This window comes from Symphalangus syndactylus, chromosome 17 (genome assembly GCF_028878055.3).
Source record: "Symphalangus syndactylus isolate Jambi chromosome 17, NHGRI_mSymSyn1-v2.1_pri, whole genome shotgun sequence".
Taxonomy (NCBI): domain Eukaryota; kingdom Metazoa; phylum Chordata; class Mammalia; order Primates; family Hylobatidae; genus Symphalangus; species Symphalangus syndactylus.
The window spans coordinates 10,825,837-10,841,982 of NC_072439.2; the positions used below are offsets into that span (position 1 = coordinate 10,825,837).

The 16,146-nt window shown below is 63.2% G+C and overlaps 1 protein-coding gene across 2 annotated transcripts in view; it reads right to left on the reverse strand.

Annotated features, from left to right (window-relative positions):
• SBNO2 (strawberry notch homolog 2) overlaps positions 1–16,146 on the reverse strand; it is a 69,794-nt gene that overhangs the window by 39,690 nt on the left and 13,958 nt on the right. For both annotated transcript variants that reach the window (XM_055248259.2, XM_055248258.2), the window contains exons 2-4: positions 7,390–7,608; positions 2,294–2,367; positions 793–904 (exon numbers count right to left, since the gene is read on the reverse strand). In XM_055248259.2, the coding sequence (XP_055104234.1) occupies positions 793–904; positions 2,294–2,367; positions 7,390–7,482 (279 nt within the window). In that variant the 5' untranslated portion in view covers positions 7,483–7,608. The remainder of the gene's footprint in view (positions 1–792; positions 905–2,293; positions 2,368–7,389; positions 7,609–16,146) is intronic.

A 16,146-nucleotide genomic window follows, 5' to 3' on the forward strand; every position in this document is an offset into this window, starting at 1 on the left:
ATCTGGCCGGCTTGTGCCCATCGCCCCACCAGCTCTGAGGCCCAGGCAGATCTCACATGCCCATTACAGAGGGGGAGCGGAGGCTTGGGGGAGCTGAGCACCAGGTGACCCTCGCTCCCTGGCAGGCCTTGGGCGTGGTCTGGCCCAGCAGCAGCCCCTGGCCCCAGGTCCCACACGAGAGGCTGTGGTATCTGAACCGTCCCAGGGAAGCCGATCTCTGTGGCACTGGGTGCTCCAGAGCTGCCGAGAGGAAGCTGGGGCACTGGGAACCCCTTGGGGAAGGCTGTGAGGGTGGGGGTGGGGTCCGCCTGATGCCGCAGTGGGAGGCTAGGAGCCTCCCGCGACCCTGGGGAGAAGGAGGTCGAAGGTTCTCTTCCTTTGGTATGTGAGTTGTTTTCAGGTGGCTGTTAAGGGGTTGGGACTCCAATGTGCAGGGTGTCTGGACCTGCCTAGAGAGAGGGCCGTGGGGGCGGGGCGACGGCTGCCAAGGGCATCTCTCCCAGCACCGCCCTCCCCAAACCTCCCTGTGTGACATTGCCCAGATGCTCACAGGGACCCCAAGGGCAGGGCGGGGCTCACTGCTGACACGAAGGGCCAGTCACTGGCTCTTCCCCAAAACCAAGCCACATCTCCGGGCTCCTACCACCCCACCATAAACCCTGTGGCGGGGGGGCCAAGCCGAGGTCACTGAGTCCCAGGCAGGCTTGAGCGAGAGAGGTAGCAGGGCAGCTGGAGGGGTGGCCCAGATTCCACCATGCCCCCCACGGCGTGCTGAGCTCCTGGGGCTCCTACCTGAGCAAAGTCGCAGGTCTTTGGTGGCAAGCTGGAGGCGGTGGCCACGGGGGCATAGCTGGTGTCTGGGCAGGGCTGGCTGCCGAGGAAGGAGGCGGAGCTCATGAACGGGCTGGAGGGAGACGGGGGGAAGGTGAGAGTGGGCATGGGGGTGCTCAACTCACTCCCTCAGTAACACAACTGCACCCCCATGGCCACAGCCAGAGGCCCCTCGAGGCCCCACTGGAGCGTGACCAGGCCCGGCAGGACCCATGGCCCCGCTGCACACACGGAGGGGCCTCCAGGGGTCTGGTGGTCAAGCCTGGGGCTGCCCTCCCACCCCCACTGGGCACAGCCCGGCCTAGCTCCTACGGAACAGCTGCCTGATGGGCAGGGGGCGGGGTGTCCAGGGCCACCATCCTGCCCTCCCCGCTCCATCAGCAGGACTCGGCTAAGAGTTCATTCTGGGGATTCAGAACCCCAGCCTGGCCGTCCCTCCCCCACACACAGGTCCCTTGACCCACACCTCACTCCCGCCTCGAAGAAGGAGAGCGCTATGGGCAGAAACCCAGGATCACCGTCCTCCAGGGAGGGCTCAGGTCGGGACCCCCCGCCCTCTGTCACCCTGAGGATGGCAGAGGACACAGTGAGGAGAAGGTCCTGGGGGCCCCCGGCCCAAGGGCGCCTCTCTCCAGACCCCGGGAGTAACATGCGGCTGGCTGGGAGTGCCGGGCAGTGCTGCAGGGAGCCTTCTCTGCCCTTCTCCCCTCCAGCCCCTTGGCCAGCTCCTGCGCTTGGGAGAGGGGTGGCCGCTGTCCCCAGGGCCTCCTTCCCTCCCGCCAGGCTCCCCAGGCTCTCCCTCCACTGGCACCAGGCCCAGGTCTCTGCCCAGTGGGAGCCAGAGGCCTTGGGTTGGAGGCGGCCCTGGGTAGGCCTGCTCCCGGGGCAGGGACCGCCTGGGGGCCACTCTCCTCCTGCACAGAAAGGTTTGCAAACACCAACAGGAAAGAAGCATCCACTCCTCTCCCGGGCCACAGACAGCTGCTCCACAATCTCCTGGAGTCTCCCAAGACTCTGGCTACACCTGCTCCCAAGCCCTTTGCACAGCCTGCTCGCCTGGCCAACTCCTACCCCCCTTGCAAAACCCAGCCCAGCTGTTGCCCTCTGTGGGAAAAATGCCCTTCTGGCTCCCTTCACCCCAGAAAACCTCTCACCCCCTCCCATCCTGGTGTCACCTCCACAGGAGGCCCCCCCGGCCCCTAGCCCACACCTCCCCACCCTCTACCAAGCTGGGCTCTCGAGGAGACGGAAGCCATGGATCACAAAACAGCGTTCAACAAACAGGGGTCTCAGCCTGGACCTGGCCCGCGGAGTGAAGCCTTCCAGGACCACGTGCACACCACCCTCCAAACCCCTCAACAGGACTCTGAGCCCTCACGCCCTGCACCCAGAACTCCGTTTGTAACTGTGACTTCGGAATGAGCAAGCCTGGGGTCCCGGCGGGGAGGGTCCCGGTACTCACCGGCTGTCGCTGGAGAAGGCGGGGTACGGCGGCAGCGAGAAGGTGTTCCAGTAGGGGCAGTGCAGCATGGCGCTCTAGAAGAGACGGCGGGCATCAGTGAGTGGGAAGCAGAGGGACCTGCGGTGCAGCCCGGCTGAGCCCTCTGGGCAGGGTGACAGGCCGAGAGGCTGGGAGGCCCTGCAGTCAGGGTCCTGTCCCGCCCCTGCTGGTATCTCCTGGGGAGTCATTTAACCGCCCCATGCCTCAGTTTCCCCACCTGCACAAGACCCCACCCAAGGCTTGTGGTGTGGTCTGAAGGCGCTGAACCACCCGCGTGAAGGGCTCGGCACAGGCCTTGCTCTACCAGCAGCCCCACGTGCAGGCCCGTGGCCCGGGAGTCTGCATCTCACACAACACCTGGGGGTGCTGCTGGCCCCAGGACCCTGCTTGGAGGCCCCATTCTAGGAGGTGGAGGATCGGCCTGTTCGCATGAGGGAGACGCGCACCTGCCGCCTGCAGTGAAGGGTGGGTGTGGGGGGCTCCTCAGGCAGGGCCTGGGGCAGGCAAGGGCCTCACACCACCTCCAGGCCCCTCGGACGAGCTGATGTGCCCAGGAAGCTCAGGCTGCTGCTGCAGGACGGGGCCCTGACTTCTCAGAACCTGCACGGGGCTGGGGTGCAGGGAGCCTGCTTTGGGAAATGGTGACCAGTGGCCTGGAGGCGCAGCCCGAGGTCAGTGGAGGCATGAGTGGCTCCAGGTTGGCCGCATCTCTGGTGGGTCTGACTCCAGGCCAGGCTTACCCAACACCCTCGCCAGGAGCCGATGTCCCCACCCCATGGTTCTCTGGGAAAAGCTCACTGTGCCTGCCCTTGGGAATGAGAGCGGCGCGGGGCACACGGCAGGCCCCAAAACCTGAGGATGGAGAGCACACGGGGCGGCAGCGGGCCCGGGGTCAGCACCTGCGGCTTCGGGGGCAGGGCTGTGGACACCTTGTGCCCTGCAGAATGGGCACTCCTCAGCAGGGCCCCCACCTGCACAGGGCCAACCCCACCTGCAGCAGAGAGACCCTGCCATCACGGACGCCCCCACGGTCACGGGGGAGACCCTGCCGTCACGGGGGAGACCCTGCCGTCACAGACACCCCGCGGTCATGGGGCGGACACTACCGGCCGGGGGCACCATCCTGCTTTTCCCAGCAGGACTGGGGGCCATGCTGGCTTCCAGAACAGGGTGGGGGGTTCGCCTGCTTCCCCGAGTCCCCCAGTGACCTCTCCCAGGCCCACACGAGCCCTGCTTCTCTGTGAGGCCCTGATGCAATTCCCTGGGGCTCGGCCACCTCTGCCCCTCATTCACCTCACACTGGCCGGGAAGCAGCCCAGATGGCCGGGGGCCACGTTCTGTACCCGCAGGTGCTGGGTGGGGGATTCCAGGACCCCCGACGGCCTCGAGATAGGCAAAGCCCTCAGGGTGACCACTGCCCCGATCCTCCAGCTTTTGCATAAAATAAGTTTATCAGCAAAAGCCCACAGCTCCTCCCCTGCACAGAGGCCGGCAGCCTGGGCGTCGTGAGCTCCTGCACCTGTGAGAAGACCCCGTGCTGGTGGCTTGCAGGAAGCAGGGCCACGAGCCACGGGGACTCCAGAGCCCGGGTCTCCCGATCCTTCCCCTCCTCCTGCCCTTTTGGGGAGAGAGAAAGCCAGCCCTGGAGAGAAACAGGAACTTCCCAAGGCCACGTGGCACATCCGGAACATTCTGGAACAGAACTCTGACTCCAGACCAACCCAGCCTCCTCAGATGAGCTGGAGTCCCTGTCTCAGGCACACACGGTGCCTTGGGCCAGGCTGGGCATGGCCACGGCCAGGGAACTGCAGCTGCAGGAAGGGGGCGGGTGGCTTGAGGTCCCAGGGTGGGAGGACCCGGGGTTCCCTGGCTCACCCAACATGCTCCACCTGTGCCCAGGCCAGGCTAGGGGCTGGGACAGGGGGAAAGTCATGACTGCCTCTATCCCAACCTCCCCCCTCCCACAGCCCATGGCTCCTCTGAGACCTGCCATCCACAGACACCCTCGTCCCGCCCCACAGGGGTGCCATGGGCATGGCAGGCCAATCAGAGTCTTCCCTGGGACCTTCTCTGGCAGCCAGAGGGTACGGCTTCACCTTTAGAGGGCAAGCCCTCGCACATAATTGGTCCAGAGATGGGCACCTGACCCTGCCCAGCCAATCAGGGCCTGCCTGGGGGATTTTCTTTCCTTTCCTTATTTTGAGACAGAGTCTCACTCACTCTGTCACCCAGGCTGGAGTGCAGTGGCACGATCGTGGCTCACTGCAACCTACACCTCCCGAGTTCAAGTGATTCTCCTGTCTCAGCCTCCCGGGTAGCTGGGATTACAGGTGCCCGCCACCACACCCAGCTAATTTTTGTATTTTTAGTAGAGATGGGATTTCACCATGTTGGCCAGGCCGGTCTCGAACTTCTGACCTCAAGCAATCTGCCCACCTTGGCCTCCCAGAGTGCTGGGACTTCAGGCGTGAACCATGGCGCTGGCCAGTGTATTTTTATTTCTAACTGAATACTCTGGGCACTGGAAGAGGCTGGGCCGTGTGTGTGTGAACTCAGTCGACCCTGCCCAGAGGTGTCCATGATGTACCCGAATGTGACGGAGCCCAGAACAGGGAGGCTGGGATGAGCCTCACACACGGGTTGGGGAGCAAAGCCGGTCACGCGCATAGGTGCGCCCCGGCCTGAGCCCTGTGGCTGGTGTCCAGTGCCCCCGCCGGGTTCCAGCCCTGTCGCGTCCCCCAACTGTCACTACTAACACCTTCCTGCTCCCCCTCGGATCCTTGAAGATGGCTCCTGTCTCCACATCCCATAATTCGCTTAATTGTTTCCCCACTGTGGAGCCTCTGGGGAGATTCCAGTTTCCTGCCGCTATAAATAGTGCCGCTCTGTCCTCCCCTCCCTCCTGGATTAGTCCCCAGGGTGTGTTTCCGAGATAGAATTATTGGGTCGGAACAAGCGCCTGGCGGGTTTCAGGGGATGGAGCTGTTCCGGCGGGGATGTGGCTTGGCCAGTCCCCTTTATGGTGGCCCAGGAGGCTGACCGACGGCCGGTACTCGAGCTCAACTGGGGCCGCTGTGAGGATCCAGCCTCAACCCCCAGGGACTCAGGAACTAGGGAGGGGGACAGGAGGGGTCTGGGCCCCAACAGGGACCCTGCTACGAGAGGGGTACCCTGGCCCCGGGTGGGAGCCCCCTCTGGACGGTCAGAACATGGCAGGAAGCTGCCCAAAGCCCTCTGAGGATGGACTGCCGAGGGGTGTCTGTGATGTTCGCCCCACAGGCCAGCCTGGGCATTGGGCTGGGGAGTGCCCAGGAGACCCTGGAGTCCTGGAGCAGGTCCTGCTGCTTGACAGGAGAGGGCAGCCCCTCTGTCTCCTGGTAGGAAACCCCCAGGCAGCGCCGGACGCGGTGGCTCACGCCTGTCATCCCAGCACTTTGGGAGGCCGAGGCGGGCGGATCAACTGAGCCCAGGAGTTTGAGACCAGCCCGTCCAACAGGGCAAAACCCTGTTTCTACAAGAAAAGTTTAAAAAGTAGCCGGGCACGGTGGCGCGTATCTGTGGTCCCAGCTACTCAGGAGTCTGAGGCAGGAGAATCACTAGAGCCCAGGAGGCGGAGGCTGCAGTGAGCCGAGATCGCACCACTGCACTCCTGCCTGGGCAACAGAGCGAGACCCTGTTTTAAAAATATAAAATAAAATAAAATAAAATAAGATAAAATAAAATAAAATAAAGTAAAATAAATAAAATTAAATTAAATTAAAATTAAAATAAAAAAATATATATATACACGTATATATATTTTTAATTTACAATTTTGTTCTTCTTTTTGAGATACAGTTTCGCTCTGTCACTCAGGCTGGAGTGCAATGGTGCGATCTCTGCTCACTGCAGCCTCTGCCTCCCAGGTTCAAGCGATTCTCCTGCCTCAGCCTCCCAAGTAGCTGGGATTACAGACACCTGCCACCACGCCAGGCTAATTTTTCGTATTTTTAGTAGAGACAGGGTTTCACCATGTTGGCCAGGCTGGTCTCAAACTCCTGACCTCAAGTGATCTGCCCGCCTCAGCCTCTGAAAGTGCTGGGATTACAGGTGTGAGCCACCGCGCCAGGCCTATTTTTTATTTTTTGAGATGGAGTCTCACTCTTGTCGCCCAGGCTAGAGTTCAGTGGTGCACTCTCCACTCACTGCAGCCTCTGCCTCCTAGATTTAAGTGATTCTCCTGCCTTAGCCTCCCGAGTAGCTGGGATTACAGGCGTCCGCCACCACACCTGGCTAAGTTTGGTACTTTTAGCAGAAGCGAGGTTTCACTATGTTGGCCAGGCTGGTCTCGAACTCGGGACCTCAGATGATCTGCCCACCTCCACCTCCCAAAGTGCTGGGATTACAAGCATGAGCCACCATGCTTGGCCAGAAACATATTTTTTTTTTTTTTTTTGAGACGGAGTCTCGCTCTGTCACCCAGGCTGGAGTGCAGTGGCGCGATCTCGGCTCACTGCAAGCTCCGCCTCCCGGGTTCACGCCATTCTCCTGCCTCAGCCTCTCCGAGTAGCTGGGACTACAGGCGCCCGCCACCACGCCCGGCTAATTTTTTTGTATTTTTTTTTTTAGTAGAGACAGGGTTTCACTGTGGTCTCGATCTCCTGACCTCGTGATCCGCCCGCCTCGGCCTCCCAAAGTGCTGGGATTACAAGCGTGAGCCACCGCGCCCGGCCCAGAAACATATTTTTTAAGTAATTCCCTCACTAACAGGTTCCTACAAGTAAAGTTGAACCCCCGCTACAGCTGACGGCGAAGGAACTGGAAGCTCTGCAGGAAAGAGAATCTCCTCAAATGTGCTTCTTGAAAAGCTGGGGCCATGAGTAGCCTCCCCTTCACATCCCCATGGGAACCCTCTCCAGGGCCCACGGGGGCGGGTGGAGCCAGGCTCTGGGCCAGGAAGGTCAGCTGGAGGTCGCGCCATGTCCACTGGGGCAGCATTCCGCATGACGTGACCCTGGGCACTCGGAGCGGGGCAAGCGCCCGTTGACCCTGTCAGGTGGGCTGGGGCTGGGGCTCACCTGCAGAGGCGGCGGGCTGTACAGGAGGCTACCCGCCCGCGGGGGTTCATGCTGCGGGCAATCCCTGTCCATGGCGGGCCCTACTGCAAGCATCGGGCGGCAGGCAGGGTGGGGTCCTCAGCCGGGCAGCAGGCAGCGGGGCTCCGGGACCCGGGGCCGCCGGGGTGTCTATCTGGGCTTCTCGCTCCGTGGTGGCGGTGGTGGCGGCGGCATCATGATCTGCAGAGGGAGACGTGGACGTCCTGAGAGTCGACAGTGGTGGAGATGGTGCTCCCCGGCCGCCTCTCCCTCGGGCATGACCTGTCCCAGCCTGGGCTGCAGCTCCTGCTACCCCCTGGGCCGGAACCAAAAGGCGATCCTTCCCCTCCCCACTCATCCCCACCCCCCATCAGCAGTGCCACCCAACCCCTCTGTGCTGTCCACAGCGCCTTTCCTGGCCTCCTCGGCCCCCGGCCCCAACTATAATGATGAAAGTGGGCCCGACGGGGCTGCCCAGGTCACAGGGCAGCCATAGGACCAGGCACCCCGGCTGTGAGCAGTGGAGCTGCGAGTGACTCCCCGACACCCGGCTTTGTAACCAGCCGGTCTGAGACTGTGGAGGGAGAGTCCAACCCGGGCCCGGCACCCAGGGGAGCCCAGGGGGCGCTGGACCCAGCCCTGTCCCTCAGAGGCAGCAGGGGTTCCACAGTGGGGTCTCCCAAGGAGGGGGTCGGGGGCCACGCAGGGCTGGAAGAGCGCTCAGACCTTGTTTCAGGCTAATCACACACCAGCATCTCCATTGAGAACGTTCCTGGGCTAGAGAGCCGAGCCCCACACCGTCAGACGCCAGGGACAGCTCCCACGCGCCCCGCGGCCTCTGGCACACGGCCAGACGCCCGCCAAGCTGAGCCCCAACCAGGCCCTACCCAGCGAGTGCAGGGACCCAGGCTGGCCCGTGGTGGCAGGGAAAGCTTTCCAGGCGTCCGCCCAGCGTGCTCACTGCCGAGGGCAGCAGGAAGGGGAGGCGGCGGCCACTCCCGGCCAAGCCCTGGAGTGAAGAAATCTCCGCGACTTCCAGTAATTGCCGTCCAGCCACACGCAGGCTCTTGTGCAAGCCCGTGGGGGAGAGGCATGCCTCTGCCCGGCGCTCCAGAGACAGTGGCTGGGGAACAGGAGCTGGGGGTTGGGACTCCTGTCCCAGAGACCAGATGGAGGTGGTCAGGCACAGTGGGGGCCACCCTGCCAGGCCATCCCGACCATCTGTGGCCTCTGCCTGCTCCCTGCGGTCAGGACGCCACAACCCACTGCCACCAGAGCTGGGACCCTTGGCGGCCCTTCCAGCTGCCCACAGGGACCTGCGACACCCTTGCCAGAGCTGCCCTTTAGGGGAAGGGACAGGCCCGCTGGGATCTGGGGTCTCGGCCAATCCTTGTCAAAGATTCTGGGTCAGGCAGGCAGGATCAAAGCCTGGCTCCACCTTCTGAGTTGAATAACCTCAGACACCCAAGCTCCTCCAAGCCTCGGATGTTCCTCTGGGAGACAGGTTATCTGGGTAGAGCCTGGGAGCCTCCCCCCGGCCCCATGTGCTGGTGGCTACAAACAGCTCCGCTGGGCCCAAGGCAGCTGCTGATACCGGGGTCCCCATCCAGGGGCTCACCAGTCCTGGGGGATGGCCCACCCCCTGCCCTGGGGCTCAGCAGCCCCTCCCCTGTAGGGACTCCCCTCAGCTCCTGTCAGCACCCCTTCCTGCTGCAGGTTCCATCTCCCGGCAGCCACAGCCCCAGGGCTGCGCTGACCCTTTCCACACCCAGGGCACTCCTCAGCTCTGAGGCCACACGGTCCTGAGCTGATGGACAGCAGGGCCCAGGGCCCACGGTGGACGAGCTTGGGGAGGGCGCACCTTGGGCAGCTCTGGGGCGACCCCATGACCGTCCTCGGGTTACACCATAGCTGAGGGACCCCTCCAGCAGCAGGGGCCCTGAGCTCGCCTGTGTCCGAGTCCCCCAGGCCAGCATGGTGCTCCTGGCAGCTCCTCCCTCCCTGCAGTCTCTGAGTCCCCCACCTCTGTGGACGCCCCTTCCAGGTGGCAACCCCAGGAGGCTCAGGGGACCGGGTTCTTCAAGGGGAGGGCTTCACACACGGCATGTGACCTGGAGTCCATGCCCTGGGGGCCTGGCGGGGTGTGGAGACCTGGACCGGGAGGGGATGGGGGCAGGAGAGCAAGGCAGACACTAGGCACAACCAAGCGAGAGTCAGGGCCCCAAACCAGGAGGCAGAGGCGGAGCTGGATCCTCACACGCGGCCGCTTGGCAGTCTGGGATTCCTCAACAGGCCAACGCTGGAGTTACCACACCACCAAGCAATTCCACACCACACAGAAACATGTCCATGCACATCCACGGCAGCACCACTCACAACAGCAACCTGCGGAAGCAGCCCAGTGTCCACGGATGGGTGAGTGGACCAGCATGTGGTGTGGCCCATCCACGTGCCAGAACATAACACGCAGCGAGGCCGACCCAGGCCACAGTGCAGACGCACCTTGAGGATGTCATGCTCTGTGAGAGACGCCAGGCACAGATGGCCACACGGTGTGATCCCACTACTATGAACTGTCCAGGACAGGCCCATCCAGAGACAGAAGGGGATGTGTGGGTGTCGGGCTGGGGTGACCCTGCACCCGGGACCCATCCCCACGTTCCCCCACAACCCACCACCTCAGGCTGTGCCCACTCCTAAGAACCACCCTCTGCAATCCCTCAGGACCCACAGCCCTGCCTTTCTGCACACTGCCAGCCTCCCATCGCCTCCCGCCCTGTCCTCGGCCATATCTCACAACCCCTGCCTCCTGGATCCCCAGGCCCTGCCGCAGCCCCCAGCCCCCAGCCCTGCCTGCAGACTCAGTCCTGTCCAAGGGCCCACACCCCCAAGGGCTGGCTCCCACCCGTGGTCCTGAGCACTCCGGACCCCTCCCCCATTGACTCCGCCACCGTTTCTTGCAGCAGCTGTGACCACGCCATGTCCCTGGGGCATCCAGCTGCCCCAATCCCCAGGACAAACCCCAGTGGGGCACTGGGTGGGGTCTTGGGGCCTGAGAACACCCCAACGCAGCCTCTGCCACGCAGCCCTGGAGACGCTCTCCCCATGCAGCTCCGGAGACGCTCTCCCCACGCAGCCCTGGAGACCCTCTGCCACGCAGCCCCAGTGACACAGCCCACCCCGAGCCTCAGAGTCACGGGCCGGCCAAACGTCCAGCGGGCAGCAGAGCTGTGTCCCCCACCTGGTTTTATTTTTAGGCGTGAGTCCCATGACTGGAGGGATGCATGGTGCGGGCGGGGGGATTGGGGGTCACACGGTTCCCACCCTGGGGAGGGGGCCCGCGCTTTATCAGCATGCTGACCCCCACGGGGGGATGTGGCTTCCATCTGAAATCAGGTCTTCAAAGGAGTCGTTGTAAAAGAGAAAGATGAAGCTGCTGGTGGCCCAGACAGGACAACGGCTGGGAAGGCAGAACCTCAGACAGGACCAAGATCCGGAAGAATCCGAGGAACCGGGTAACTGTGTCCACCTCCTAGCTCTCTCTCCTGAGTCCGGGTAACTGCGGCCGCCTCCCACCTCTCTCTCCTGAGCCTGCCGAAGTCCCTGTCTTCCTGGCTGGACGCCCCAGGATCTCACCCCACGCTGTGCAGCGACAGCTCAGCCTCCTGATGTTCAGAACTGGCCACTGCCCGGACCCTCCACCTGGGTGTCCCTGAGCACCTGTCATGTGGAGCCCCTTGGTGGGCTCCTCCCTCAGACCCGAGCCGTCTGCAGATGGGGAGCTGTGTCCTCAGGGCCCGGCTCTCCTGCCGTCCTGTCGCTGAGCAGGGTTGTGATGCCCGCGCTTTCCGATGTAGACACGGAGGACCCCAGGTGGAGCCTTGACCTGACCCCCAGAGCCGGACTCAGGAGCTCAGGCCACGCTGAGCCCACGTTGGTGACGGCAAAGCGGAGACCCTGAGAAGACGCTGGCTGCAGAGCCATAACCGAGACCACGGGGGGACCCAGGGCGCACAGCACACCCCAGAGCGCTCCGCCCAGGCCCGGGTTCTGGTCTCCTGGCACACCCGGCAGGCATCTCAAGGCCCGCGCCAGCAAAGGCGGACATGGAGGCCCGGGCGAGCGGGCGCGGCCGTGGTGATGGAGCCTGGCAGAGGCTGCCGCACAGTCCCTGGAGGCCGCATTACCTCAGCCAAGGTCCTCCCGGCAGGCACAAGGTGCTCCCTGCATCCCAGGACCTGAAGACGGCAAGGAGCAGGCCCCTGGGTGTCCCGGGAACCCTGCACAGAGCCACAGCCACAAGACAGAGCAGACTTGCCGCCTCCGGTGACCTCACAGCCATGATGGCCAGCTGCAGCTGTGACCGCCGCCCCACGGCCATGACCCCACCTGCAGCCGTGACCCCACCTGCAGCCACAACCGCAGCCCCACGGCCGTGACCCCACCTGCAGCTGTGACCGCCGCCCCACGGCCACGACCCCACCTGCAGCCGTGACCCCGACTGCAGCCGTGACCGCCGCCTCACGGCCGTGACCCCACCTACAGCTGTGACCCCACCTGCAGCTATGACCGCCACCCACTGGCCTCCAGACAGGCTCAGGCCAGGGCAATCACCCTCTACCTGGCAGGCGCGCAGCCTGGCATCCTAGGACCGGGTGGGGCAGGGGGGGCTGGCGGATTTCACAAGGCTCAGCTAATATGGGGCAGAGAGCCCTGCAAGCTCCAGGCACCTGGCCAGGCCCCAACTTGGCCGCCAGGACCGTCTGGTGGGGAGGACACTGCAGGCCATCTCGGGTCCTGACCCCTGCAGACAGAGCGCTTCTTCCCTCAACATGGAGCCTGGGGCAAGGGAGACCTGAAGGACTGGAGCCAAGGCAGGGTCAGCCCAGTGAAGGACCTTGGGGGGACAGGGGGTTGCAAAGGACAGTGGGGGAACAGCAGGGGACAGTGAGGAGACAGTGGGGGAACAGCAGGGACAGTGGGGGGACAGCAGGGGACAGTGGGGGGACAGCAGGGGACAGTGGGGAGACAGTGGGGGAACAGCAGGGACAGTGGGGGGACAGTGGGGGGACAGTGGGGGACAGCGGGGGACAATGGGGGGACAGGGGGCAGCAGGGGACATGGGGGAATGGCAGGGGACAGTGGGGGGACAGCAGGGGGCAGTGGGGGGCAGTGGGTGCCAGCAGGGGGACAGTAGGGGAACAGCAGGGGGATAGTGGGGGGACAGTAGAGAAACAGCGGGGGACAGTGGGGGGGCGGTGGGGGGACAGCAGGGGATGGGAAGACAGCGGGGGGCAGCAGGGGGACAGCAACGGATGGGGGACAACAGGGGGACAGTGGGGGGACGGGGACAGCGGGGGCCAGTGGGGGACAGTGGGAGGACAGTAGGGGGACAGCAAGGGGACAGTGGGGGACAGTGGGGGACAGCAGGGGGACAGTGGGGGGACAGTAGGGGAACGGAGGGGAAGTGGGAGGAGAGTGGGGAACAGTGGGGGGACAGCAGGGGACACAGTCAAGACATCCATGAGGTTCCCCTGCTCCTGGGCCAAGGTGCCTGCCTGAGACGACTTCGCCCCCCACAGAGCTGGGCGGTGGCAGAGGAGGGGGCCAGGGAAGGGAGGTGGGTGAGGGAGACCCCAGACTGTCCAGCGCCACCCCCACCCACGCCGGTGCTGCTCTCTGCAGCCATCAGCCTCCGGGTGCCCCCGCCTGCCCCACGTGCCCCTGCCTGCCCTGCCACGAGGCCACATTCCCGCACCACCCTCTCACACGTTCCACCCCAGGGGCAGCTTGTGCCTGGCACCTGTTTGTGATGGGGGAGGCTGCCCTGGCAGCAAGGCTGAGGGAGCGGGAAGGGCTGGGCCTGGCTGAGGAAGAGCAGCCGCTCACCCACATCCCTGCAGCCCGGCTGGGGCCCAGCAAGCCACTCACGGTCCCCAGGCCCTCATGGGTAGCCCCCACCCACTGGCTACATCCAACTTCATGCACCAAGAGCCCGTGAAGAAACAACTCCCACACCCCTGCCCAGGCCTCGGGTGGTCTGTGCGGCGGCATTGTGGGGGGTTGCGGGGCGGCCTCGGGGGGGGGTCTGTGCAGCGGCCTTGTGGGGGGGCGGTCTGCGCGGCGGCATCAGGGGGTCTGCGGGGTGGCCTCGGGGGGGTCTGCGGGGCGGCCTCGGCGGGGGGGCCTGCGGGGCGGCCTTGGGGGGGGTCTGCGGGGCGGCATGGGGGGGTCTGCGGGGCGGCATGGGGGGGTCTGCGGGGCGGCATGGAGGGGTCTGCGGGGCGGCCTCGGGGGGGTCTGCGGGGCGGCATGGGGGGGTCTGTGGGGCGGCATGGGGGGTCTGTGGGGTGGCCTCGGGGGGATCTGCAGGGCAGCCTGGGGGGGTCTGCATGGTGGCCTCGGGGGTTCTGTACAGGGGACTCACAGGAGGCCCAGTATTACAATGGTGGCCACCTGGCTGCAGTTGAGTGCCTGGTGGATACCCCCGAAGGGCAGTGGGGAGACCCGGGGGAGGACACACAGGGGGTGGCTACAGAGCAGAGGCAGCTGGCTGACCCACCGGGGGTCTCGTCACTGCAGCCTTCGCCTCCCGGGTTCAAGTGATTTTTGTGGGCCCACCGGGGGTCTTGGCTCACCACAGCCTTCACCTCCTGGGTTCTAGTGATTTTTGTGCCTCAGCTTCTGGAGTAACTGGGATGACAGGCACCCGCCACCACGGCCCGGATAATTTGTGTATTTTAGTAGAGAAGGGGTTTCACCATGTTGCCCAGGCTGGTCTCGAACTGCTGATTTCAGGTGATCCGCCCACCTCGGCCTCCCAGAGTGCTGGAATTACAGGCGTGAGCCACCAGGCCCGGCCCGAATGGAAAACATTTTCATAGTAACATGAATCTCTGTAATTCACTAGACTGGCCAGGGAAACCTGTGGGCAGCTCTGCCAGGACCACAAGGAGGCATTTGCTCTGGACGGCCCCTCCCAGGGTGGGCAGGGCCCAAGGACGGAAAGAAAGGGTGGAGGGTCCTGAGGTGCTTCCCAGAAAGCTCAGGCTGCTCCACCAGCCAGGCACAGCCAGACCGGGAGCACTGGGAGGTAGGGGTGGGGGTGCCTGAGTACTGGGGTACTGGGGGTGGGGGTGCCTGAGCACTGGGGGGTGGAGGTGGGGGTACCTGAGCACTGGGGGGTAGAGGTGGGGGTGCCTGAGCACTGGTGGTAGGGGTGGGGGTGTTTGAGCACTCAAGGTAGAGGTGAGAATGCCTGAGCACTGGGGGCTGGGAGTGGGGGTGCCTTCCTGTCGCAACACAGCTTTAACCTCTCGGGCCCGATGAAGCAGGTCTCAGGATGCCCAGGACCCACATTTTAGGAACGGCCACGTCATACTACGCTTTCCACCTCTCCTCCTGAAATTTTCTAAAAGTTCTCAAGTCTGCTGCCAAGGTTATCAGAATTACATAGGGAGCTGTGTGGGTCACCTGTGAGGCCTGGAGCCTCCCTGACCCAGGTGGTGGGTGTCATGGCTCTGCTGTCTTGTGAAAGAGTTGTCAGTCAGGCGGCAGGGCTGGGAGGGTGAAAGCTGATCCACTCCCTTCCCCGGGGAGCCTCGGGGCGGTTGGGCCAGGCCTGCGGGGAGGAGCCGACATACAGCTTCCCCAGCAGTCGGCCAGACAGATGGACGTCCTGGCCCAAGGTGAGCAGGCACGGCCTCGTCACAGCCACAGATGGGGCCTGGGGCCTTTGGGGGCATCCTCCTAGCCCCAAGACTGTGGGGCTCCTTTGTGAGGGACACAGGGCTCAGGGACCACTCCACACCCTAGACGGGGGCAGGGATGGGGTCTTTTAAAGTTAAGGTTTTCTTTTTTTTAAAATAATACAGCCAGGAACAGTGGCTCACGCCTGTAATGCCAGCACTTTGGGAGGTCAAAGTGGGAGGATCGCTTGAGGCCAGGAGTTCAAGACCAGCGTGGGTAACATAGCAACACCTTATCTCTACAAAAAAATTTTAAAATTGCCGGGCGCGGTGGCTCACGCTTGTAATCCCAGCACTTTGGGAGGCCGAGGCGGGCGGATCACGAGGTCAGGAGATCGAGACCACGGTGAAACCCCGTCTCTACTAAAAATACAAAAAATTAGCCGGGCGTGGTGGCGGGCGCCTGTAGTCCCAGCTACTCGGAGAGGCTGAGGCAGGAGAATGGCGGGAACCCAGGAGGCGGAGCTTGCAGTGAGCCGAGATGGTGCCACTGCACTCCAGCCTGGGTGAGAGCGCGAGACTCCGTCTCAAAAAAAAAAAAAAAAAAAAAAAAAAAAAAAAAATTTTTTAATTAGCCAGGTGTGGTGCACGCACCTGTAGTCCCAACTACCCAGGAGGCTGAGGTGGGAGGATTGCTTGAGCCCAGGAGTTTGAGGCTGCAGTGAGCTATGATCGCGCCACTGCACTCCAGCCACGGTAACAGAGCAAGATCCTGTCTCAAAAAAATAAATAAAACTTAAAAAATAAAATAAAATAATGAAAACAATGATTACAGATGGTTTTCGAAGAAAAAAAAACAACACAAATACAGAATCATAGTATACTAGGTGGCCCAGCTACGAAAGCCATGATCCTAAAAACAGCAACACTGAGTACTGAGGAACTAGCACACAGCCACAGACACGAGTGTGCCACACCCACACACACCCACACATGCATCCCAGCACACGGCCAGAGACACGAGTGTGCCACACCCACACACACCTGCACA